We start from the raw sequence: 25,387 nt of genomic DNA, 5'->3' as shown, positions 1-25,387 counted from the left end.
TGCTCAGTAAATGTAGAACAGTTTATTTGCTTCCTGTAGCACTGTATTTCTGTACTTTGTATATAGATTTTTTATATTTATATTTTTATGTTTGAATCAGTAAAATTAAATCTTCTTTAATCAGTTGATTAAATCTTCTTTAAATATGTTGTTCCTTTTTAATTATGACTTTAAAGAAGGTTTCGTAAGAAAAAAAACAATTTTTTTTAGTTTGTTATGAAATTCAGTTTACGAATTTTATTTCTTAGAAAAAGCTATTAATGTTTCCTGTTATTTGTATGCATTTCATTGCTTATGTTTGTTGCAAATACACGTGCTAATGTACTGTAGTTATAAGAATAACTTCTAAAATATAAAACCTACAGACTTGAAAATTAACTTATTTTCTTTAAAATGTAACTTTCACAATTCATCAGTTTTATCTTTCTAACCACTTTGAGATTATTAAAATTAATAAAGTGACTATGTCATTGTGACATGTCTTAGAGAAAAATATGTTACTAAATATTATTTTGGTAATAAACAAACTTTGTTCAAAAAACGTAAAATAAAAGTAGAAAGAAGATTTTCAAATCATGAAGGAAAAATGAATTTTATAATATACTAAGTATTGTAATAAGAAAAATATCTATGATTATACTGAATGAAAGTAAATGTTAAATACTTGCAAGATTTCACCATGCCATCTATTAAAATCAGTGTTTTAATTCTTACTTTTGTACCAATTATTTTCTTAGAAAAAACTCCTTTTTATAATCTACCTCTGCAGAGTGGTGGCATCTCTTTCCCTTTATCAGGAAGGCTCTGGGTTTGAATCCTAGTAAGATAAGCATTTTTCAAATGCTAAACAAGATTCATCTTTCATAAGTAGCTATGATTGGATGATTAGACAGCATACTTTCTTTTTGTGTAATGAATATTTAGCAGGGCTCAAATTTTTAATGTTCAATCCAACCTATATGTAATTCACACTGTATAACTTTGGTAATACCAAAAGAGTACATAAAAATATGCGAATTGTATTTCCAGGTTTACAGGAGTTCTGTTTTCCTGATTTTGATAAATTTTTTTGTTGACTCATAAAATAGGAATTAAATGTATCTTATTATAAAACCTTCAAGCAAAAAATACCCATTAATGTAAAACGATATGTAACTTAAAAACAAGAACTATTTAGTAAAACTGTTATACAGGTGTTCAACTTAAGAATTTATACAAGTCTTTTCAACTCAGTAGTTTATTCTACATGGATAAATGGTTGTGGTATGGGTAAAATAATATATAAGATGTTGGTATGACTATAGCTGGAGTGGGAAGGAATGTTTATTGCCTGCATATTTGAGTAATGCCAGTCTGTGCTGAACATTGGCTTTTGAGGTTGCATAATCCTACAAGATTGCATTTGTTAAAATGCAGTTAACTGTTGAAGAATGTGTATTCATGATGGAAACTTATTTAAAAATATCATGTTGTGTGTTGGTGAAAGTTCAGGGATTTGAAAAGGAACACCAGTGAAAAGTGCAATTCAGAAATTAGTTTAAAAAATTCGATGAAACAGGTTTGGTGTTAGACCAGAAATGTGCCCAACTGGTCAGTTTTAATGACGCAGGTCACTAAAATACATTAAAGTGGCAGTTACAAGATTTCCTCATTAATCTTTGCAGAGACAGCCAGGAAAAGAACATTTTGATTGGCTCATCCCACACTGCAGTGAGAAGAATGCTGAAATGCTATCTGTATTGAATACAGCTTTTTCATGAACTAACTAATGCTGATTATGCTAAAAGGGTTCACTTCTGTCAATGATTTAAGAATTTTATTAGAGTCAACATTGCCATTTTAAATCAATTGTTTTTCACAGGTGAAGTTTCACCTTGGTAGCTGATTTTGAAGTTGAGAGGAGTTATAAGATTCAAGTCCTAGTAAAGGCAGTTACTTTTATATGGATTTGAATACTAGCTCGTGGATACTGGTGTTCTTTGGTGGTTGGGTTTGAATTAACTACACATCTCTGGTATGGTCTACTTGAGACTGTACAAGACTACACTTCATTTACATTCATACAAATCATCCTCATTCATCGTCTGAAGTAATACCTTGCAGTGGTTCCAGAGGCTAAATAGCAAAAGTGAGTGGTATGTAATGGTCAGAACTACAGAAATGTGTGGTATATTGAAATACCCACACATTTTCTTTGAATCTCCCTTACACCCACAAAAGATAGGCATATGGTGTGTGGTTCAAGGCAATGAAAAATAGGACTTTTGTTTTTTGAAAAAACTGGATACCCGCCATCTACAAAGAAATTATCCAACAGTTCATAGCCTTACTGCAGAAGATGAATGACTGCAGGTAGTAACAGGACAGTGCCACTTGCCATACAGCTTGTTCTACTATGGAGATGCTACAGGATTTTTCGGTGGAAGAATCTATTGCTAAAGGATTATTTTGTTTTTTTTAAAGGGTGAGGGGGGTGAAAAACGCTTTCATTGCTTGGACAAACATATAACAAACAGAAACTGAAACTAGAATAAAACTGAAATATTAAAGAACAAAAAACTTACAACGGTTATCACAGCTAACATACTAAAAAATTACTTATAACTACTATCACAGGCGGAATCTTAAAAATAAGATATACTTTATTTAAAAAGAACAGCAAAAATAAAAAAAATTAAAATAAACAATTAAAATTTAACAAGGTTCGAGAGGAGTGTAAAGGGCCCCTTTTCAGAAAACAAAAAAATATTAAAGCAACAAGATTAAAACTGTTGAAATAATAAGAGTAAAATTAAAATAATTTAAAAAAATGTAACCACTAAGATAAAATATATAACTTGAATAACAAAATGAAGTCAAACATTTATTGTTGGTGTATGTGGAATAATATTAAATTTTATGAAGTATATTGATACTTTGTAGAAATAACAATACCTGGTCTTAATATATTTTTATCATTGCCTAGGATGCGACGAATGTTCCTCAGTAATTTAAATTTACAATGCAAGACTGCATAACATATGCAGTTCACAAGGATATGGCGCACAGTCAAGCAACAGTCACATTGTACACATATTAGTGCTTTTTCTCTTCATATCTGTGAGATACCCGTGAATACCCCTGGTATCTTTAGCAGCAGAATCTGCACGTTCATTACCCAGAATTCCCACATGGCTAGGGATCCAGCAGAAACTTGTGTGTTGGATGGTTCAACTCAGTGATTGCTTTATAGATTTCAATGACAAAGGATGTCTAGAATACACAAATCTTCTAAAGCTTGGAGTGCACTATACTAGTCACTAAAAATAAAGATATGATGATATTTCTGGTTAATGATATTCAAAGCCTTATTGATAGCGTACAGTTTAACAGTGAAGACACTTGTAATACTAGGTAGACCGAACATATAGGTTGTGCCATTAAAAAATGCACGTCGAACAATATTGCTCTGTTTTGATCCAGTTCTGAATACTATAACTCATCTCACTTCTGCATGAAAGATTCCTAGTTTTAATTTACTTTCATAAGCTGTTCTTACATTACACACACAGTATTACTAAATTCTTAGAATTTTGGTAAATTACTTATAGTTTCTTATATTCTCTTTTATGAAACTAAATACCTTTCCTTTTCTTTTATTAAAAATTGTTACTTTACAGTTTTGTTAATTTTCAAATTAATTTTCTCCCTTAGTGAATCAGCATATCTTTCAAACATAAAAAAAATTTGTTCAACAGTTTGACATAAAATGATGACTTAAGAATTATGAAGTATTATATATGTATGTGACTTATCCTCAAATTAAGGAGATTGTACTAGAGAAATTACCATAGCTAATTATCAGCATCTTCTGTAGTAAAAATTCAAATTATAATTTGATTAAATCTTGAAATGAAAGAGGTTTCCAAACAATTTTTATGATAATCTGCAATAACAATAGTTCTTTCAGAAACTCCACTGAAGAAAATGCTAATAGCTTTAAAGTAACTTTAGAAAGAAAAGTTTAAAAGCAAAAAGAAAAATTAGAAAAATAAGTTAACATTTAAAAAAGAAAGAAAAATGTAAAAATTAAAAGCAGAAAGAAAATACCAAGTAAGTAACTTGTAATTGTTTTAACGATCTTACTTTTGATCCTTTTACCTTATCAGTTTTCATTTTGATCATTTTAGTATATGAATGAAAAGCAAAATTATAGAGTTACTCCTTTCTACATGAGCTCACCTTTCTAGGTCATTAACTGGAATTGAACCTACAATGGAAGTGTTGTGATTACAATAATCCTCCGTTTTAGAGAATTAAAAAAAATCACACCCTGAGGAATTTACAAAAGTTTTTCAAAAAGTGAATCTAAACACTATGTTTGTGTTTATATATATATATATATATGTTTGTGTGAGTGCGCACATACGTGCGTAAAGTGATTATTATTATATTATCATGTTCATCTTCATATCTTTACCAATTTACATAATTATTATAATATAGTTAACTTGTTTAAATAAGCGATAAGGCACTTATAAGGTGAATTAAATAAAACATACCATATGAATATTTTCTTTTTTATGTAAATTAGTTAGAAAGTGAGATTCCATTGTTCTTGTAATGCTGAAAATATTAATCATTCATTAATTTGTACTGGTCACTATTGGTTTACTACATTTTATTACACTTGTACTTCTCATGTTTTAAATGAATTGTCTTGACTGTTTCTCTCATATTACAATTTAAGTGGATTATTATAGTAATCATTATTATTATTATTCTAAAATTAGATCTTTGCAATCATTTCCTTTCTGGTGCTAATTTTATAAGAGTGTTTTATAAAATATTTTGTGTTAAAAAAATTAAATAATATTTTTATCAAAGTGTTTTTTTTGGTTATGTATTATATATAGTAAATGGATGTAGTTTACAGGTATCTGGTTACTCATTACGAACATAGTAAGTGTGTTATAATTGCTTCTGTCAAGTACATTTTTTTAACATAACTTTTTTTTGAATTAACATAAGGTTATTTAATAATTTATTTATTTAATAATTTTTGTTTTCATTTAATGACAGTATCTGAATCATTAATTCTTATTTTTATTTTCTTCTTGATCTTCTGTAAAAGATACCACCATGTTAGATGTCTTGCAGTAGCCTAGAAATATGCAGTTATACATGATTCATATCTACAGTATTAATTCCATTAATTAACTTGTAAGTTATGAATTTGTTATTAAAGTGTACGTGTTTTTGTTTAACTTTATTAATCAATTTTTCAGAAAGTGTCAAAGCATTACTTGGTAAACGTGTCAAGATACTTCTCAAAAATGTTGTCCGCCTGGAAACAAAAGGAGATAAAACTGAGAACAGAGTTTTGGTGAGTAATATAATTATTGTTAATTTGTTATTTGGATTCTTTGTTTTATTAACAAAATTTTTTTATGTATTTTTTATTTTTCTTTGTGTGACTGAGTAGATGTTATGGATTGTAGGCTTGTTTTTTTTTTATATTAATGTGTTGTTTGAAAACAGCATTTTATAACTGTCTGATGCATTTGCTGTCACTGATCTGTGTTAGTTGCTTATTTTGGTCATTGTTGAAATTCATTTCATAACCATTCTCTTTTGTACAATATCAATGACTCCTTTCAGCAAGTTTAAATTTTATTTCATTGGTATAAAAACATGTCATTGTATTAAGTAATGTTTTCCTCTTTGGTGCTGTATTATGATCTAATTTATGATTGAAACTGTCTTTGTAGGTATATCAATGTATTTATAAATTGAATTAATAGTGTGTTTAAAATGTATCGTACTAGCTTAAACTAAAATATGCTTTTTATTCATCCTCTTAAGTTCAGATGAGTTTATTGTCTATTGAAAAATTATCACCTTGAAAAGATCAGTTTTCAAATTATTCAACTAACTGGCACAAAATGCCCTGTCAATTGATTTATTATTTTAACTTTAGCAGCACTATCATCTTTAGCATTTTAGCAAAATGTTGCAGCTATACTAAAATGCTCAGCTTCAGTCAGATGTGATAATAGCTAATGGTGAAAAGTGGCAGAAAATGTCTTAAACAGTGTGATTACTTGGTGCATGAGGTGAGTAAAATTAGCATAGATATTTGTGTTAATTGTTATATATTGACAAAAGAGTATATATTCTGTTGCAGCTGATACTAAAAATTTTTTTGAACCAAAATATATGGCCAGATAAATATGGCTAGATAAATATATAAAATATACATTTGCAGCTTGGTGCTAGAAGGGTCAGTGTTTACTTTGATTCACTTAACACAAAACGTCTGCCTTCTTTCTTTTTGACCGCTATTATAAAATGGGGAAAAACATTAGAAGGCATTGGCTTTTAGTTTGACCTTTCTAGTACTAGAAAGGTGTAACTTAAAGAATAGGACAATAAACTCAATAGAGTAAATTTTTGAGTTGGCTCTTTTAGTACCAAGCCACAGATATGTATGTCAAAGGTCTGTACAGGGTGTCCATAAAGTCTTTCCATGATTACAAAAATTAATTTAAAAAAAATTGTTAACAGTTGCAGTTGTGCGATTTGTGGCAAAAGAAAGAAAAATTATCAAGTTTTTTTACCTTGTCAATAAACTTCAACATGTGTGTCTTTTGTTGCTCATAGAATGTCCAACTGATAATCAATTTCATGCCATGTGTTGGTCAAGATTTCTTCAGTAACACTAGCAACAGCTTCAGTTATTCTCAGACTCAGTGTGTCCAGATCAGATACGGGTGTTGCATAGACCGTGTTATGTCCTTAACATAACTCCAGAGGAAAAAATCTGAAGGAGTTATGTCTGATGATCGTGGTGGCCCAGGAGTGGGACAATCCACTTGCCATGAAATGATTCATTCAGAAAATCTCGAACTAGTAATCCCCAGTGTGGTGGTGCGCCACATCCTGCTGGAAAATCACCCTAGGTTGCAAGTCATTTAGTTGAGGTATAGCAAAACGTTGCAGCATATCCAGGTAAATGTTAGCTGTTATTGATTGTTCAATGAAAAAGAAGGGACCAATGATTCTGATGTGTATCAAACCGCACCACACATTCACTTTAGGGAAAATACAATTTTTTTCCCTGGTAGAGTATGGATTTTCTGAGCCCCATATTCTCAGTCATTATCTCATTATTCTCACTCATTGTCATTATCAATCCGTTAGAAAATCTCAGTTGCAAAGGCAGCACAACGAGGGCCATCATCAGGCTGTAGGTGTTGCAATATCTGAACTTTATACGCATGCAACCTGAACGGTCATAACATAAAGGTCTTAAGTGGACTGCATAGGTAGTGAGTGGTAAATGATCATTGGATGCGTGAATCACTGTTATTTAATTTAAAACAACAATGCTTTATTAAACAGAAAACGTACTAATGAAGACATAAAACTAATTAATTATAAGTATGAAATATGTTAATTTTCATATGATCCGTAAAGGAAAAGACACTAAGCCGACCTCTGTCCACACCACAAACACCTATTGGTCTAGTAAATTAATACTAGTTGCCAAAACATCCACTCATGCCAGAGCACGCCTTCTGACAGCGGCAATAACCAAACACAACCTTAGTTTCTTGTGTAAAATTTTATGCACTGTTGACTGGGGAATCCCTAGATCAAAAGATGCACGACGGTTAGATTTGGAAGAGATATGTAGAAATGCTTGCTGCACAACCTCAACCTTCTCGTCGCTAATGGATGGTCGTCCTGTTCTCAGAAGTTCGACTACACTTCCACTTTCCTTAAACTTTGCATATCACGCAATGATACTCTTGCTATCAGGTGCTGGTCCCTTCTAAATTTCCCTTCTAAAATTATATTCCCTATATTCGCTTATATTCCCTTCTAAAATTTTGCTTTACAGTAATCGGTGATTTCAACTCATGATACCAGAATACATATTGCGCTTTCTTCTGGATTGACACTATTTTATAAAAAATTGAATACAGTGCCCTCTACTCTGCCTCTATCTGCAACAAACCAATATAAAACAAGTTGATAATTTTTTTTCTTTTGCTACAAACCGCACAGCTGTAACTGTAACAGTTTTTTTGTAACAATTTTTTCTAATCATGGAAAGGATATCCTGTGTAATGAAACTAAGGTTGCAGTACATATTTTCATTATAGAGAAATTTTGTTATTGGGAAAATTATAAAAATGATCTTCTTTTCTAGCAATATCTGCTGTCTTACTGCATTAGGAAGAATAAATAAAATAAAGAAACCAAAATTGAGATATACTTAAATGTTTTCTACATTTTTTGCAATAGCAATACTGGTAATAATGAAACTAGTGAAAATAGACTTGCAGCACTGTTCAGAAGGTCGTTTAGAGAGAACACTCATGAACTCAGAACAACTCTAATTCCACATGATTTATTTAGATAGAATTAAAAAATAACCATTATCAACAGGTGAGGACCAAGAACTGTCTGAATCTTCCGTTATTCCTTAGTCCTTTATATCCTTCACCATTTTGTCGACTTCATTTTGTTTCGCTAGAGGAAGGCGCCGCGGTGGTTGCCGTATCGGCTGGACGTCTCCCGTGTCGTTTTGATGATACACTTTATTGATAGAGCCGTAAGAATCTTCTTCCGTTGCAAAGAGATCTTGATATCGTCAGAAGAGGTCGAGTCTGGAAATTCGTGACGTAGGCTAGTCCAAAAAGGGGTTAGTTGTCATTGCCGATAACAAAGAGACTATTAAGGTAATCTCGGACTCCCTCAAAATCAGTAAAATCGACATGAAAATCGCCCCAGAGGAAGAGGCATCCCAGGGTCATTTTTTATGACATCGATTGGCATTTGTCTGAGGAGGAGTTACTGACTCGTAAGGGAGCAGAATACACTTATAACTGAAGTGGTCTTTAAGGCCGAACGTGGATTATTTAAATCGAGTAGGCACGAGGCTGAGCGCTACCTTGGCACGTTTAAAGTTAGTCCTCATTTTTCCAAAAGCTTCGTTTCAGAAGGTAGATTGTTCATTGACTTCTCTGCATGCAAGGTCAAAGAGTATTTAGATGTTCAGCGATTTTTCAAATGCTGCCAATATGGACATAGGGCAACATTTTTATACAGTCTATGGCATTGTGTTCTCATTGTGAGGATGATTGACATAAACGAGATGAGTGTCCCAAGAAGTCGGAGGGTCCGACTTGCGCCAGTTGTAAACGTCTTCGGAAGGATTCCAAGCATTGTGTATTCACAGTCTTTACTATTGTAAAGACTTTGGTTGTTATCAGAGGGCTGTTATTATGTACTTAAACTCATTAGCGTTAAATGCTTAAATTCGGGCAGTTAAACGCACAGGGCGCTTATATAATTAAGATTGAGCTCGGTGACATTGCTCTACGAATAGGGCTGGATGGTGTTTTATTGCAGCATCCATATGTTGTGTCTGGTGAATTACCATATTTCTCTGTTTGGAAGAAATTCTATGTGCCTCTGAAAGCATGTCCGCTGTTGTGTGCAGAAGGGAAGTAGATTGTGTCTTCGTTCGACAGCTCTCAAATAGTCATCTTGTTGTTCCTGTGAATGTTCAGAACTTGCATCTATATGTTGCTGTTGCAAGTTCATACTTTCAGTATAGAGACCCTGCTGATCGTCATCTTAAGGTCTGGGATAAACTCCTACGATCTTTGGTACCAGTCCAATCCTTATTGGTGGGGATGTGAATGCTAAGTCATTATTGTGGCATAGCGGTTTCACCGATGATGGCGGTGAGTTAATATAAGGCTTTTTAGCCCAATATGATCTATAGGTATTTAATGTACCTGTGAGTTGCCCAACTACGCAGGTATGGTAGATGGGCATCAACTGTTTGGTAGAACGAACAACAGCAATAAACAATCTACAGTTGAATAAGTGATAAACAATCGGTTGATTGTTTATGAGATTGATGGTGGTTTGAGTGCGCTACCGATGTAACATTGCAGTTCAGCAGGGCCGTTTCCTGTACAAGCATGCGGACTGGAGGAAATTTTCTGACTTTCTTTCGGTCAGACATCAAGTTTTATATCGGGATTTGGAATCTTTGAATTTGGAGGACCTGGCAGAGAGTTTGTCGGCGGCTTTCATCGATGCCGCCGACAAACTCGATTCCCTGATGTTCAGCGGGTAATCGAGCTCTCCTCTGTCGACCTGGGGAGCTTTAAACAACACTAATTGTCAGCTCTGAAACAGGCTGTCTGTCGCTTAGGGAGAGCGTCTCAGCGTGAGGGTGATGCTGAGCGACGGGCAGTCCTTGTAGCTGACTATAGGGATTGCAGGTCTCAGTATTTTCATAAGGTTCGTACGGCGAAGAGGAATTCCTGGCATTCCTTTGTGCATGAGCAAGGGAACAAGGATTCCCAGGGAGTCGTATATAGGGTTTTGGGGCACAAACGTAGGGAAGACATTCTTCTGTCTGGTCTCTTGAGCCAACACAGTGTAATTTCAGATACAATTGAAATTTTACACAGATTACTTGACGATTTACTGCCTGATGACGAAGCTGGAGAGACCGCATACCATCGCTGGGTGCGCCGTGAGGTCGCTCTTTTTGGTGGGGGTGCATTGTCCTTGGCGAATACTGAGGCCGAGGAGCGTGTAGCTATCTGTAGTTTAGGTAGGGGCAAGGTTCCGGGCTTCAATGGCATAACGGTGGAGCTCCTTGTTCGCTCGGTTGGAGTGAGCGTGAGAATTATCACGCGCGTTTTCAATTTGTTTGGCGAATGCTTTCCGTTTTGTTGGTAGACGGGAATGGTAAAATTATTGTTTAAAGGTGGTGACGAGGATCCCACTGTTATTTCGTCGTATAGGCCGTGACGCTACTATCTATTATTGGTAAGGTTTTTGAGAAGGTTCTGTTCCTTCGCATAAATGGGAGGTTAACCTCGCGCGGCTTATTGATGGAGAATTAGTACGGGTTTCGTCCCGGAAAATGCAGTGAGGACGCCATACTCCGTCTGATGAATGTCTGTGGTGGCCCCCGGCCATTTATCAACTGCAAAGAAGAGAATGCACTGAGAGTAAATTTCAGGTCATGTAAAGTTACTTCAGTGGTCGGGATGTGCTGCTCCGCGAGCGCAGCCCGAGGTAGGTAAGACGCTCTCCAAGGGGGGTTGTCCCAGGGCATTGTGTTGGGTCTTTTATTGTGGTTGATGGAGTTCGATTCTCTTCTGCGGCTGAGGTTGCCCAGTGGGTGTTGCACAATGGCTTATACTGACGATGGGCTCCTGCTGGTCGAAAGATGCTCGTGGAGGGAGGTAGAACTCATAGCCACTCACGCTTGCAGAATACTCGAGCTGTGGGTCATCAATATAAGATGAGGTTCAGCCCGGAGAAGACCAAGACGATGCTCCCCAAAGGCAATTTGGTAATGAGTCGATGAGTCCGTGTTTCGATGTCCGGCCAGCGAATAAAGTATGTTTAGGTTTAAAAGTACCTCGGGGTGGTTCTAGATGAGAAAATACAATTTAAGTAGCACCTTCAATATGTTGTGGAGAAAGCCTGTAGTGCCTTCTTTGGTATTCGACATGTGGTCAATCCTGCTTGTGATCGTAAAACCATGAGTATACGCCCAGTTAAACCCCCTTGCGTTTAACTGCGTCTGCGAAGCAATTATATGCGGCGTCAGCCTGGGCGGATAGGCTAAAATTAATAAGCTATCGGGCTATATTGTTGAGGGCTCAATGCCTAATATTGTTATCGGTAGCTGGTAGTTACCGCACGATTTCACGGTTGGCGATCTTTGTGATTGCGGGCTAAAAACCGATGATTTGCTTGCGTCAGAGAGGCAAGCAAATCGGCAGGCAGTCGTTGACTGACTTCGCCGATAGAAGAAGAAGGTACTTCTTGATCTCGGCGTCCCATAGCCCGTCGACGAACATGCCTTCACCTGGATGTATCCCGGCGGCAGTCCGACCAATGCCTGTTGAACTAGCTGTTCGATCACGGTGGCGACGAATTCCTGCAGCGTCGCGTTGGTCTTTTGAACTCCTCTCGTAGTTCACACCTATAGATAGTCGCCAAGTTGTGCTTTCCGAAGCGACCCGCGATGACTTCGTCATAGCCGGCCGTGTATTTTACACCCTAAAGAACTTCTGCTGCCTGGCCCTGAAGTGCGGTGATGAGGAACGTGGTCTTCTCCGGTGACGTGCAACTATTACGAATGAATGCCGTTTCGAACTGCCGCTTGAAGATGGCACAAGATATACTCCAGTCGAACTTGGGTGGTTCACTGTAGTAGGACATCCCATTAGTGCGCCTGATCCTTTGTTCCTGTATGCTGTGAACACAAGATTTCCCGGCACTACAAGCTATTTCTGTTGCCCGTGCGATGTCCTTATGGCTAATATCTACATTGTTATTTACATTAGTTTAAATAATCATCTAAATCAAACTTAGCACTCCCTACTCATTCTATAAGTTCTGTACTAAGGCTACTTAATTTATCCACAATATGAGACATATGATTATTAATTTCCTCTTTTATGCTTTCATTTATTTGTGTTATCAAAGCAGTAATGCCCTCCTTGGTAGTCCTCCATCTAATATATATGACTTTTTAATAAGATATGTAAATAAAATAATTATATAAATAACTATATATATTACTCAGGTCTGGTTATAATGTCTTAACAAGATATATATATATATATATATATATATATATATAATATTTTGTAACAAGGCCCATATAACGAATCTAAGTAACGGATTACTGCCAATTAAGAAGAAAGTAGTAGAATATTTAATAATGGAAGGAATCCATAAGTGGACTAAAAGGAATCCTGTCACAAGCCCAGGTTTTTAGATGGTTTAAATCATTTTCAGATAGCCGGGAATCAGTTGCAGAAGATCCACGCTCTGGAAGACTGTTAATGTCAAAAAGTAATGACAATGGGAGTGAATCAGAGACTTGATATGTTCAACTGACAATTAATTGTCAGAATGATTGTAGAACAATTGAATTTGAACCATACCACAGTCCATCAAATTTTGACAAATCAATTGGACATGAAAAAAGTTTGTGTAGTATTGTTCCCAAAAAACTTCACTGTTGAACAGAAAAACAACAGGGTCCACCCTGTTGTTTTTGTGGCATGATCTTCGAGAATTGAAATGGATCCTGAGTTCTTAAAAAATGTTACTAGTGGTGATGAATCTTGGATAGTTGAGTACAACACAGAAACAAAACACCAGAGCAAGGAGTGGCACATTTCAAACTCACCGTGTCCCAAAAAAGCAAAAATGAGCAAATCAAAACCAAGCTAATTTGTTTCTTCGATTTTAATGGCATTGTCCACAAGGAGTTTTTGTCTGCAGGACAGACTGTGTAAATCAATATGTTTCCGAAATTCTTGAAAGACTGCAAAAAAGAGTTGCTCATGTGAGACCAGCCATCAAAAACAACTGGATGCTGCATCATGACAGTGCACCTTGTCACACTGCTCTCTCAGTTAATGAGTTTTTGGCAAAGAAAAACATTCCTGTTGTTCCTCAACCACCTTATTTACCTGACTTGAGTCCCTGCGACTTTTTCCTATTCCCAACTTTAAAAAGCACCCCAAAAGACACCATTTTGGAACAGTAGAAAACATTAAAAAAAAATGTAACTGACCATCTGAAGGATATTCTGGTTTCCGATTTCCAAAACTGTTATGAAGAGTGGGAAAACCGTTTGAAGCATTGTGTGGCTTTCTGAGGGAACTATTTTGGAAGAGTCCATGTATAATTGGATTGTAAATAAAAAGTTTTTCTGAACCAGTCTCATTATTTTATTTACAGACCTTTGGTGTGTGTGTATGTGCATCGCGTGCACACACACACATACACATAGTAATATAGTAATTAGTGAGCTAGCTTCTGATCAGCTGGTCTTTGGTTCAATTTCTCATAGTAGTACATCATCCTCTCATGTTCCTTGTATACAAGTGTAATATGTTTCAGCTAATATTAAGTAAAAGAAAATAAAAATATTATTAAATTTTTACATGTTTATATAATAATGTTGTGAAACAATTCTAATTGCTAGAATTTTTCTACCTTATAGAATGACTTGTTAAAACAATTAAATGATTGTTTTGAGGTCTCAAGTATTTTTAGGTTTAAAAACATTAATGTACTCTAAAATAATTTCAGAATATCATTGTTCAAAAAAGTCATACTTTATTACTTTATGTTTTCTGTAAAATATTAGCAGAATCATTATTTTTGTTACTATTAATTTAAAAGTTTGAGAAATTTAAAAAATTTGAAAAAGATGTTATTTTTTATAAAAATGATTATTTCTAGTAATGTAATAATTTTCAATTTGCTAATTATGTAATAATTTTCAATTTGCTAATTATGTTCCAGGTATTTTCCCCATGTCGATTATTTCTGCTCACGGCAAAAGTACCGACCCGGGTAATTATTCATATTCTTTATTGAATTATTATTTATAACATTTAGATATAAACAGCATTCATCATAATTATAATTTTACTCGAAAGGATTGTTTTTCAGCAATATTCTTTATTGAAAGTTTTTATTTGAGGAATTTTATTGCATGTTCATAAGTGTGTGTGTGTGTGTGTTTAACATTTGAAATCTTTTTTGATTTTTGCGTTGGTTAATTTGATTTTATTTTGACGTTTTTGCCTGTTATTTATTTATTCTTGATACTTAATTCTAAATTTCTGGTACATTTTAAAAATATTATCTAACATTTTAAGAGTTATATTTTTTGATGTTACAGATTGATTACCACTTCCACTACCTGGAAATTCAAGCGATTGAGAGCAAGAAACAGAATCAGGTGAATCTAATTCATATGATATGTTTTAATCAAAATATTTCATATCTTTCTGTTTGATATTGTAAATGATTAATAATTTGAATTAAAATTATTAATTTTATATTGTAATTTACAAAATTAGTTTGTTCCTTTTTTTAATTTTTACAGTTTGATGATTCTTATTTTTTTATAAAATGTTATACTCATATTTGATAAGAAATTAACAATTAAAAAGTCTTTTAGATCCTTAATAGATATTAAAAATATAAAAAAGTAAAGAATTACAATATTAACTGTTAATTAAAAAATTAAGTTTACCAAAGTTTTACCAAGCAGTCCTTACATCATATATTTCTCCAAATAGTAATAACATGATGGATTCTCATCTAAACTCTACATTAATTCATTCCCTAAATTTTCAGTAATGAATTTTTTCTTGCTGTAATGAAACTTGCTATGGATAATATTAATAGAACTACTTTTGTTTGGACTAGGCCTATTTCATTTTAGTGTCTTCATTATGGAATCATGTAATTTAGGAGTTAAAAAGCACAGCATTTAAAAATAAAGATCAGAAATACTAACTAAAGAGGTTATTATAGGGTATTTAATTATATACTATAATTATTATCATTAATGTCTGAAAGAATTAATTGCCGAGAGCTGTCAGTATTATCTGCTTGGCTTTCTGAATCATCAACAAACTATAAGTTCTGATTTATCACTATCATTCATTCTGTCATTGAGAAAGAAAATATTTTTAGTTATACCACAAATGAAAAAAAGATTACAAAACCATTGTACATTAATAAAATTCACTGTAGCATATTTTTAATACTAATCTTACAAATGTTGATTATAGTAGAAAAGTGTAAAAAAGATAGGATCTAATAAGAAAATAAATAGGTGATAAAGTAATTCTGTGTGTTCAAATTTTTCATCTACAGTTGCATTGTAGATATGCTTGTGTGATTAAAATTCCTGACTTTAGTAACTCTTAGGCTTACTATTCAAAATGTTAAATATTATTTATGTAAGCGGTACATAATAATTTTGTTGTATTTTTATACAACAAAATATGTCATATTTTATCACATATTTTTATGTGATAAAATATGACAACATATAACATGCTAAATTATTCTCTTTCATAATTATGCGTTTGTCCATTGGTAGTGGTGGATTTTTTATATACAATTCTTTATTCTGTTCTGAATATAAAAGTACATTATATAGTTCACACCAGTATAATTATAAGTATAAAAACAAATTATAAGATAAAAAATAGATGTATTTAAACTCCATGTTAATTATTTAAATATAAACACATGGAATAATGTTGAGGTAAATACAGGTGGCACCCTAAATGATACAACATTTGGTTTTGTTAAAAAATATTTATTTGAATAGTGTCAAATAATTCGTTGCCTTGGTTTAATATCTTGGTTGGATTTAATCTAAGTATTATTTTATTTCATTGAAATAAATAAAAGTCTTGTTTTGATTATATCCCAAATTATTTTTATTACAATATTCAAACTTATGCTTTGTATATCAAATTTTGTTATAAATTAATTATACATGACTGTTAAATATTGTTGAGTCTCTGATGCCTGATACTAGACTGACTAACAATTATTCTGAAATGACGTTTGCGTTAAAAGTTTCATGCAGAAACTCCAAAAAAACATTAGCTGTGTGTGGTCTGGGTCCATCCTGCGTTAACCATAAGTTTTCTAATTGAGACTTTTTTGCAAGAAGCTGAGGAACAAAATTATTGCGCAGCATGTTTAGATAATGTTCACTGTTCACTGTCTGTTCAAAAAAGAATGGCCCTCTTACCCCACGACTTATAGCGGCCCATACTATAATCATTGGAGCGTGATGCATTTTTTCATGAAGCACATGTGGGTTTTTGAAAACCCAAAAATGCACATTTTGTTTATTAACAACCCTGTCTAGGTGAAAATGTGCCTCATGTGATAACAAAACATTCAACAATACTTGTTGGTTCACAGCCTGTTCAGTGAACGGAATTTTCAGTGAAGGAATTTTCAATTCCTTTTAAATAATTATCTTCAGATATAGATATAATTATGTTGTTTGTGAAAAATTAATAAACAATAAATAAAGCGAGGGACTGAGACTTCTCTGAGCCACTCCACGTTCTACATCTTGAAGAGTGAACCTACATTTTACTTGTACGTTCTTATCAAAAGATGAAGTAATTTCAGTTATTTGTTTTCAGTTGGTAGTTGACTTTATCCAGTTGTAAGCAGCTTGTATTACTGATTAGTTACTCATTTTGTTGTTACTAATTATTAACTGCTGTTGTCCAGGCATCTGATGTTTTGTTTAACAGTGAATTTCTTTTATGCTATAATTACACTGGTCAACATGATTTTGTCTCACTAGTACCAATAGGTGTACTTAATGCAGTTTTTTATCCTGTTTTCAAATATGTATTTGAAATTTCTCCATCATTTACAGTTTTTTTATTTTAATTTTTTTAAGTATTTTAAAATGGCTTTTTGTCTATTTTGCCATTGTCAAGTAAGAGCTCCTAAAGCATTGTAAATATGATGGAACCAAATGAGCTAATTCAAAGGGTAGCGTTGCTACTGTTGTGCAGGTTCAGATGTGTATAGACATGTACAAACGTGATCTAGTGTAGCACACATTCATCAGAACAATGCCAGTTGTGAGATAATAGTGAACCAGTGAACAAGTCATTATGAGTGCTTTATTTGTCTGAATTATGGTGTATTACATATTTACAGCTTTATTTCTTTTAATTTTTTCTTTCTTTTAATATTTCTCTTAATTTCTAGAGTTTGTTAAAACATCCTAACAATTTTTGTTATAAACTCCATAACCTTACTTCATTAGTAAAAAAGTATTAAACTTTATTTTGGGTGTAAAGTCTGGGTCCAAACAAGGGCCTGGGCCCCACGTACCTCTTGTCTATCGTGTTCCAGGCTTCTCGCTGCATGGAAAAAATGGCACATGCTATATGCCATTTGCTATCTGGATGATTTGGATGGGACCCAAAGATCACTCCTCTTGACTTATTTCTGCTTAACAAGCATTAAAGGGATTATGTAAAAATCAAAACAGTGGTGTATCCTAACTTGCAACCTGCAATGAGATCAGTTCCACACTGATGAATTCCACACTGGGAAGAATTGCCCATACCAATGCCTCCAGAAATTGTGACATTAGGTGAAGAGTGTCTCAGAGTCTGATAGAAATAAGTAAGAAAAAGAAAAAGATTCTGGTGATACAACTTTTGAACAAAGCAGTTCATCTGAACCTCATTTACTGACTCAAGAAAATCTTAACAATCTTGTACGAGATTTAAAGTTATCCAAAAAACAGTCTGAAATGTTTGCTTCCCGGTTAAAAGGGTGGAATCTTCTTAAAAGAATACAAAGGTAATGAATACAAAGGCTGAATTTGAAGACTATTTTTCTGAAGAAAATGGCTTAGTATTTTGTAATGAAATTTCTTCTCTTATGGAGACACTTTGTAATGAACATAACCCAACAGAATGGTGCTTGTTCATTGATTCGTCTAAAGTTAGTTTAAAAACTGTGCTTCTGCATAAAGGCAATAAATTCCCATTAGTACGTGGCTCACTCTGCTAGTATGAAAGAAGCATATGAAAACTAAATTTATATTTGAAAACAATATACAGTGTATGAATAGAATATTTGTGGTGATTTGAAGGTAATTTCACTTGTTACACAAAGTACTGTTATTTTTGGTATGAAAGGGATAGTAGGGACAGAAAAAACAATTTCATTAGAAAAGAATGACCTAAACGCAAATCACTCATTCTTGAACAGAAAAATGTGAAACGTGACCCATTGTGTAATCCTAAAAATGTTTATCTACCTCCGGTACATATCAAACTAGGATTAATGAAGAATTTCGTCAAGGCCATGGACAGTACTCCTGGGTTTTATTAAGACAGTAATTTCCTAAAATTAATGATGCAAAACTTAAAGAAGCAATATTTGTGGGTTCACAAATATGATCACTAATGCATGATGAAAAGTTTGAGGAACTATTGAATTCACTGGAGAAATCAGCTTGGCAAACATTTAAAAATGTTACTCAGAAGTTTTTGGGAAATCTTAGGAGATTTTAGCTATGGAAAAGAGGTATCAAGGCAAATTAATCCTAATATGCTAACTGATTATTGCTAGACTATCAAGAGGTATGGTCCACAGGTGAAATAGCGCAGAAAATCACCATTTCTTACTTTCTAGGTGAGTCAGATGTTTGAATATTGTGTAGTTAAGAATGTAGAAAGTTTGAAGTTATGCCTGTCTCTTTGAAACATTGTGTGATAGGGAAAACCAATATCATATTTGAATTCAGGAGAAAAAATACTATTAGAATCACACATTTTCCTTCCTGAGACAAAATATTATTTTTTGTTCTCCAGTGTTATTAAAATATATTCAGTACTTTTAATGTCCTACTAAGTGAATAAATTGTGGAATTTATTCTTGCCAGTACAGATTTTAAGTTATAATACATGAAGAAATGGAGTTTTTGGTAACATTTTGTAAAAATCTTGTGCTTGGAATTAATGTAATTTCATAAAAGTTTGCATATTTTTGTATTTAAATTTAAAATATATATAAACACCTAAGTAGCCTAATAACAAAAAGAGTTTTACAAATGTCAAAATATGAAAATAACCCGAAATGAAGAAGAAAAATGCTATAATTATAAAATAGTTACATAACATTTTAACAATTGACAATTGGTTTAGATTTTGTATTATTCAAGGTATAAACTTAAAAGTTAATAAAGAATAATTGTAAGGTAGACATTAAAGTATGATTATAGAAATTAACTAATCTGCTACAGAAACTTTAAATGTCTTGCATTTTGGATAAGTCAATATATCTCAGTTACTGAGTCAATGGAATTATATATTTTTAACATCCTGTTAAGTTGGAAATTAAGGAAATAATTTATACTGTTATTTCCAGTTTAAAATTCACTGAATAGTTAAAAATCTCACCCTTTTTAAATTTATTTGTCTTAAGAGAAACTAGAAGTTGTCACAGGTATAAAACAGTAGTAATAAGATGACTTGACTTTGTAGATTAAACATGTAAATTGGACTATATGAAGCATCATTAGTTAAAAATCAGGACTGTGTGTAATAAATAAAATATAGAAATTTTTTCCCCAATTGGTACATAAAATATGTTACATGCATCATAAATTTTATAGACCCATACTCCAATCGTGATCTTGAAAATAAATAATAAAGCAATTTTAGGTTTGATTGATCTAAATCTCATGCAAGCTTTTTTTTTTTATGAAACCCAGGCAGGATAAAGTTTTATGGACCCTTTTTTAATGACTTAATCAAAAGTGACTTTTTCAAGTATGTATATAGTAGTAGTATTGAGTTTTTTGTTTATTCTTAAATTTTTGTATAAAACAGGTTCACAACTATAAATGAAATAAGTAGTGATTCATAAAAAAAGAAAATCTATTAATTTCAGCATACAGATTAATTAACACTTTTGTTGCAGATTGTTTATTTAATAAATTATTAATGTATTGCTGTATAGATTTTGATTTTCGCATAGAATATAGTGACTATATTTAAATTAGCTGTTTGAATATCATTATTAATGTCATTTAAATTTGCATCTGAAAGTATGTAAAAAATACTACTACTATTTGTTTGGATTTATGCCAATTATTTTGTTTTTAAAATATTTATATGCATATTCTTAAGCAGATATATTTCCTTTCCTTGAAATGAATGACTCATCTTTTTATTTTTTGTGTGGAAGTATGAGATATATCTTTTGTTACTCTTAAGTATACTTTATAATTTATTTTAAAATTTAAATATTATTCTACCTGATTTCGTTGAGAGATTTTTCTCTATTATTTTCAGTTATGTTTGACTGTTGGGGATAAGCTTTTTTCATTCTTGACATCAGAAGAGTCTGGTAGTGGGGAAGTTGATGCCATGATACAGGCATTGGCTACTGCTATCCGTAACATCTTTCCAACTGTTCCGCTCACGTCAGTAAATTTATTGAGCTATTTTATTATTAAATTAATTGATTTAATATAATTGTAGTTATGTTTGTATGTATGGACCTCAGTCAGTTCATTTGATATCAGCTACTAAGTTACCCTACCATTATTAAAAGTGTAATAGGCAAGATTTATGGGATATGATCAGTTCCTTTTTTATATCTGAAGTATACACTATGTTCTGTGGCATTAATATTTTATCACAATGCTGTAATGAACATTCTGGGTTAAGTTTGTCAACCAGGACTGACCTCCAAAGGGAAGGCAACCACCTTAAGATGATTCCAGTTGCCACACCAGCCCCGTCTGATCCTAGATGTTTTACTGGAGGTCGCCTTTTAGACCTTCTAAATATGATTATGTCTCTTATAATCGTATGATTATATTATATAAGGTATCAGTCATCATTTCAGCCTTTGTCAGGATGCCACTGATGTTAAATGCCTTTGTAGACATTTCCGTTAAGTTTTAGCTCATCTTTGCTATCGTCTTCACTGTAGGCCTTTTCAAATATCTATTAAAATATCTACTCTAATATTTAACCCTCTCAACTATATAATGTGGGGACTGCAGAAGTGTAATCCCATGCCTAATTTGACTCTCACCAAAGGATATGAAATATTCATTTATCAAATAAATTTCAAACTAGACTGCACTATCAAATATATATATTCATTTGAATCTTTAGACAGCTATCCTCATACCTCTTAAATAATTGTTGATGGCATGACAATTTTGTCCTACAAATACCCAGATATATTCCTCAATTCATCAAAGACAATTAAGAAATTTTACAAGGATACAAACATTAACCTACTTTGATGTGGTCCACTTTTGGGAGCAAGGTCAGTGCTTTCACCTTCCCACATCGCAGCTCAGTCACAGAGTTCCTATTATATTTTACCTTTGATCTGGTCTGTTCTTGGAAGTGAGGTCAATGGTTTCACCCTTTCACCACTGATCCATCATGAGACCCTTCCAGTCTGGTCTGCTTCCAGAAATGTATCAACCAGGACTAGAGGAACAGATAAATTAAAAAAAAGTACTTAGTATGTTATCATTGAGGGAGACTTAGGTACTTAATTTAATTTAATTACAGAGCCAAATTTTTATCCTTAATTTGCATTATAAACTATGTATATATAGTATTATATATATAATATATATATATATATATATTATATATAATATAAGTATTTATACTTAATATTTTTCATGGTTTTCAATATAATTTTAGTGTTTTATGAGGCAGGTACTCATTGGGAAAGATGCAGTGCAGTTAAATATATTTATAAACCCAGTGTATTAGTTTTTTCTTGGTTATAATAATTTATCAAAACTTATTAGCATTTTTATAAAATCTTAAGTGTGATTTTATATTACACACACGCACGCGCACCAACCCTCCCTTCCTACCACACATACACACATGAGGGCTGCTTTTTTAGGTAAGGTTTGTTTTTTAATACAAACAAAACTAGTAAAAATATTGTCAAAAACCTTTTATTAGTTCACTGTTTACACTTCATGTTACTTTTCTATGTTGTTACTTTGTTTGTTTAAACATTTATCATAGCGTTTTACTATATTGTTTATGCCCACGTCTTAGAAATCAGCCGCCTATGAAAACAACCAATCTTCAACCATTGGTTTTACTTCTTCATCAGTGTCAAACCGCTGATTGCTGAGAAACTCCTTCAGGTTGCAGAACAGGTGCAATAATCGCTTGGGCAAAGTCTGGGCTATATAGTGGGTGGTTTATTTGCTCCCATCCAAAAAATATGATTAACTAGACTGTTTTAGCAGCAGAATGAGAACTTTTTTTTGGGATGAAAAACACCATGGCATTGTCATCGCTCATACATAAAATTTTATTGAGAAAAAAATATATTGCTAAAAAAACATCGAAACTAAAAAATTTAAAAAAAAAACTTATAATTAATATCACAGGTAAATTTTCTTTTTTAAAAGAGACTTAAAACTAGTATCAGTCTTAAAACTAAAATTAAAAACAAGTGTAAATATAAAAAAGTAAAACAAAATTAAAACTAAAAAGAATTTAACAAAGTCCAAGAGGGGTGTAAAGGGTCCCAAATTGGATAACGGGAAGACTAAAACTAAACCTAGGTTAAAAATGTAAAACTAAAAACTTAAAACTAATATCACTAAAATAAATATAACTGCTATGACAGATAAAAAACTTAAAAATAAATAAAAACTATATAAATATATATAAAAACAAAATAAAATTGAAATAAATTTAACAAACTGAGAGGAGTGTAAAAGGCTCCTTGGATAACAGACAAAAATATAATTAAAAATCAAACACATAACAGTAAAAAAAGAACACCACTATTAAAACGTATGTAAAATGTTAATATATCAAAGATATAAAAACACTCGATCCAAAACATCCTTATTCTTGCCCAGGATTTGACGAATGTTCCTGGGCAATTTAAATTTACGATGCAAGGCCATATAACTCACAATCCACAAGGATGTGGCGCACCGTCAAGGGACAGTTGCATCATATGCATATTGGTGCGTTTACTGCTGACATTAGATAACTGTGTGTAGCTCTCACGAATGAGAACATGCATTGTAATACAGCAACAAAACTCCAGATGACAGTAGGCCACATTGCTTATTCTGTATGGTGCGCTGAAACTTTGTCAAGTTCTTGCAGTACATAGCTGAGTTTATTGTTGTCCCTTTGGACATAAAATCAACTAGGACACCATGTCTATCCGAAAACCTAGTAATCTTGCGTGTTGACATTGTCTGCTTGGCTTTCACTTTAACTGGAGATGTTGTGTGTTGCCATTCCATTGACTACCACTTTAATGCTGGAGTGATGAGAGAAAACTCATGTCTCATCCCTTGTGACAATGTAGTCAAAAGTTCATCTCCTTCACTGTAACTGGTCAAAAATGTTAAAGCACTAACCATTCTCCTTTTTTTTGTGATCTTCAGAAAGCAGCCTGGGAACCAATTGAAAGCACAGTTGTTTTAACTGCAAGATTTCAGAAACAATTTTGTATAGCACTGACCTTGAAACTTGTGGGAATATCAGTGACAAAGTGGAAATCATGAATTGTTGGTTCTCATGAACTTTTGCACCAAATAATCTATGATTGTAGAAGGTTGGTCTGAACGCAGTTCCATCATGGACATTGCCTTGTCACTCATTGAATTAGACCTGTAAACCTTAGCTGTTGACATGTTCCTTGCAGTAAAAAATCGAGTCATGCATATTTCATAATCAGCTGGCAGCTCAATTGTTTGAAACATTTCAACATAATAAACCGTACACAGTGACGCTATGACTTCAAGTGGTATCTGCATTTGTGGAAGGCACTCCAGGAACTGGGGAGCGTGTATGTTTCAAAATTTACATAATTACAGCCATGTAAAATTTCCATAACTACAGCCAATTGAAATAGGAAATACAGCCAAACTGAAATATTTTATATATATATATATAGCTCAAGAAATTAGGTAATTTTTTCCTATCCTGAAAGAAAACTATTTCATGTTGAGAGTGTAAAGTATATTCAGATCCAGTGCTGGAGAAAATATAAGAAAATATTACAATCTTACAATATGATAAGAATTGCAAAATAAATAAAAACTCAATCCATATGTCATTCTGTTTGCCAGGATACAAAGTTATTTATTAGAACAAAGAATTTAGTAAAAATATTCAACATAATAAATAAATAAATAGAGTATTTGGAAATATATATTTATCAAAAACAAAAATTTAGTTTGCCAATGAACCACTAAATAAAGTATGAAAATGGTTATTTGTATCAGCTAGTAGCATGATTTAAAAGTAATCTTTGTTCCATTTATGTTGATCTTGGTTGGATGTAGTTGTATTATTAGTTTGTATGAATATTTTGTGAATTTATTTTAAATAATTTTATTTGTACAATTAAGATTTATATTGTTTGCTTACTCTTTTGGTGGTTCATTAAAAAAAGAAACGTTTACACGTACCTCCATCAACCTCTTTATGTTCGTTGCTGACACATTCCTTGCAGTGGTGTAGTGTAGTGTTTGCCTTTCATTCAGTAGATTCTGTTTTTGAATCCTGATCAGGATTTCTTTGGGATTTTGCGTACATTACAGAATCCATTTCTCATAACAAAAAGAGCTACACCATAGTAGCTGTAATTTGAGTGTAAGTGTGAAATTACTGGAATGAATGAATAAGTAAGTAAATAAATATATGAATATATTTCAATTCCAAATGAGGCTGTGGATCTTAAATTATTTTGTACAACCTATATATTTTTCACAAATTTATTTTTTTTTTACAGACATATAATTCGTAAAGTGGAAGTGGTACCTCCAAAACGAATACAACACCTCAGGGATGGTGAATTTATACGTGGATCTGAAGTACGAGGGTTAGGTCCATGTGGTGGTTTCTCTACTCAATATGCTTGTATGTGTGATTATCATACTTTGCCATACCGAGAAGAAGTTGCATGGGTTAGTTGGACATTTTATTTT

The 25,387-nt window shown here is 32.7% G+C and overlaps 1 protein-coding gene across 1 annotated transcript in view; it reads left to right on the top strand.

Annotated features, from left to right (window-relative positions):
- Window positions 1-25,387, top strand: part of LRR (capping protein regulator and myosin 1 linker 1 leucine rich repeat protein) — a 141,669-nt gene that overhangs the window by 6,583 nt on the left and 109,699 nt on the right. The window contains exons 2-6 of the mRNA XM_075368286.1: window positions 5,268-5,365; window positions 14,362-14,412; window positions 14,744-14,803; window positions 20,721-20,851; window positions 25,192-25,366. Coding sequence (XP_075224401.1) covers window positions 5,268-5,365; window positions 14,362-14,412; window positions 14,744-14,803; window positions 20,721-20,851; window positions 25,192-25,366 — 515 coding nt within the window. The remainder of the gene's footprint in view (window positions 1-5,267; window positions 5,366-14,361; window positions 14,413-14,743; window positions 14,804-20,720; window positions 20,852-25,191; window positions 25,367-25,387) is intronic.

This window comes from Lycorma delicatula, chromosome 6 (genome assembly GCF_047948215.1).
Source record: "Lycorma delicatula isolate Av1 chromosome 6, ASM4794821v1, whole genome shotgun sequence".
Lineage (NCBI taxonomy): Eukaryota > Metazoa > Arthropoda > Insecta > Hemiptera > Fulgoridae > Lycorma > Lycorma delicatula.
Note: the sequence above shows the minus strand (reverse complement) of the source record. Positions and strands in the feature narration are given on the sequence as shown.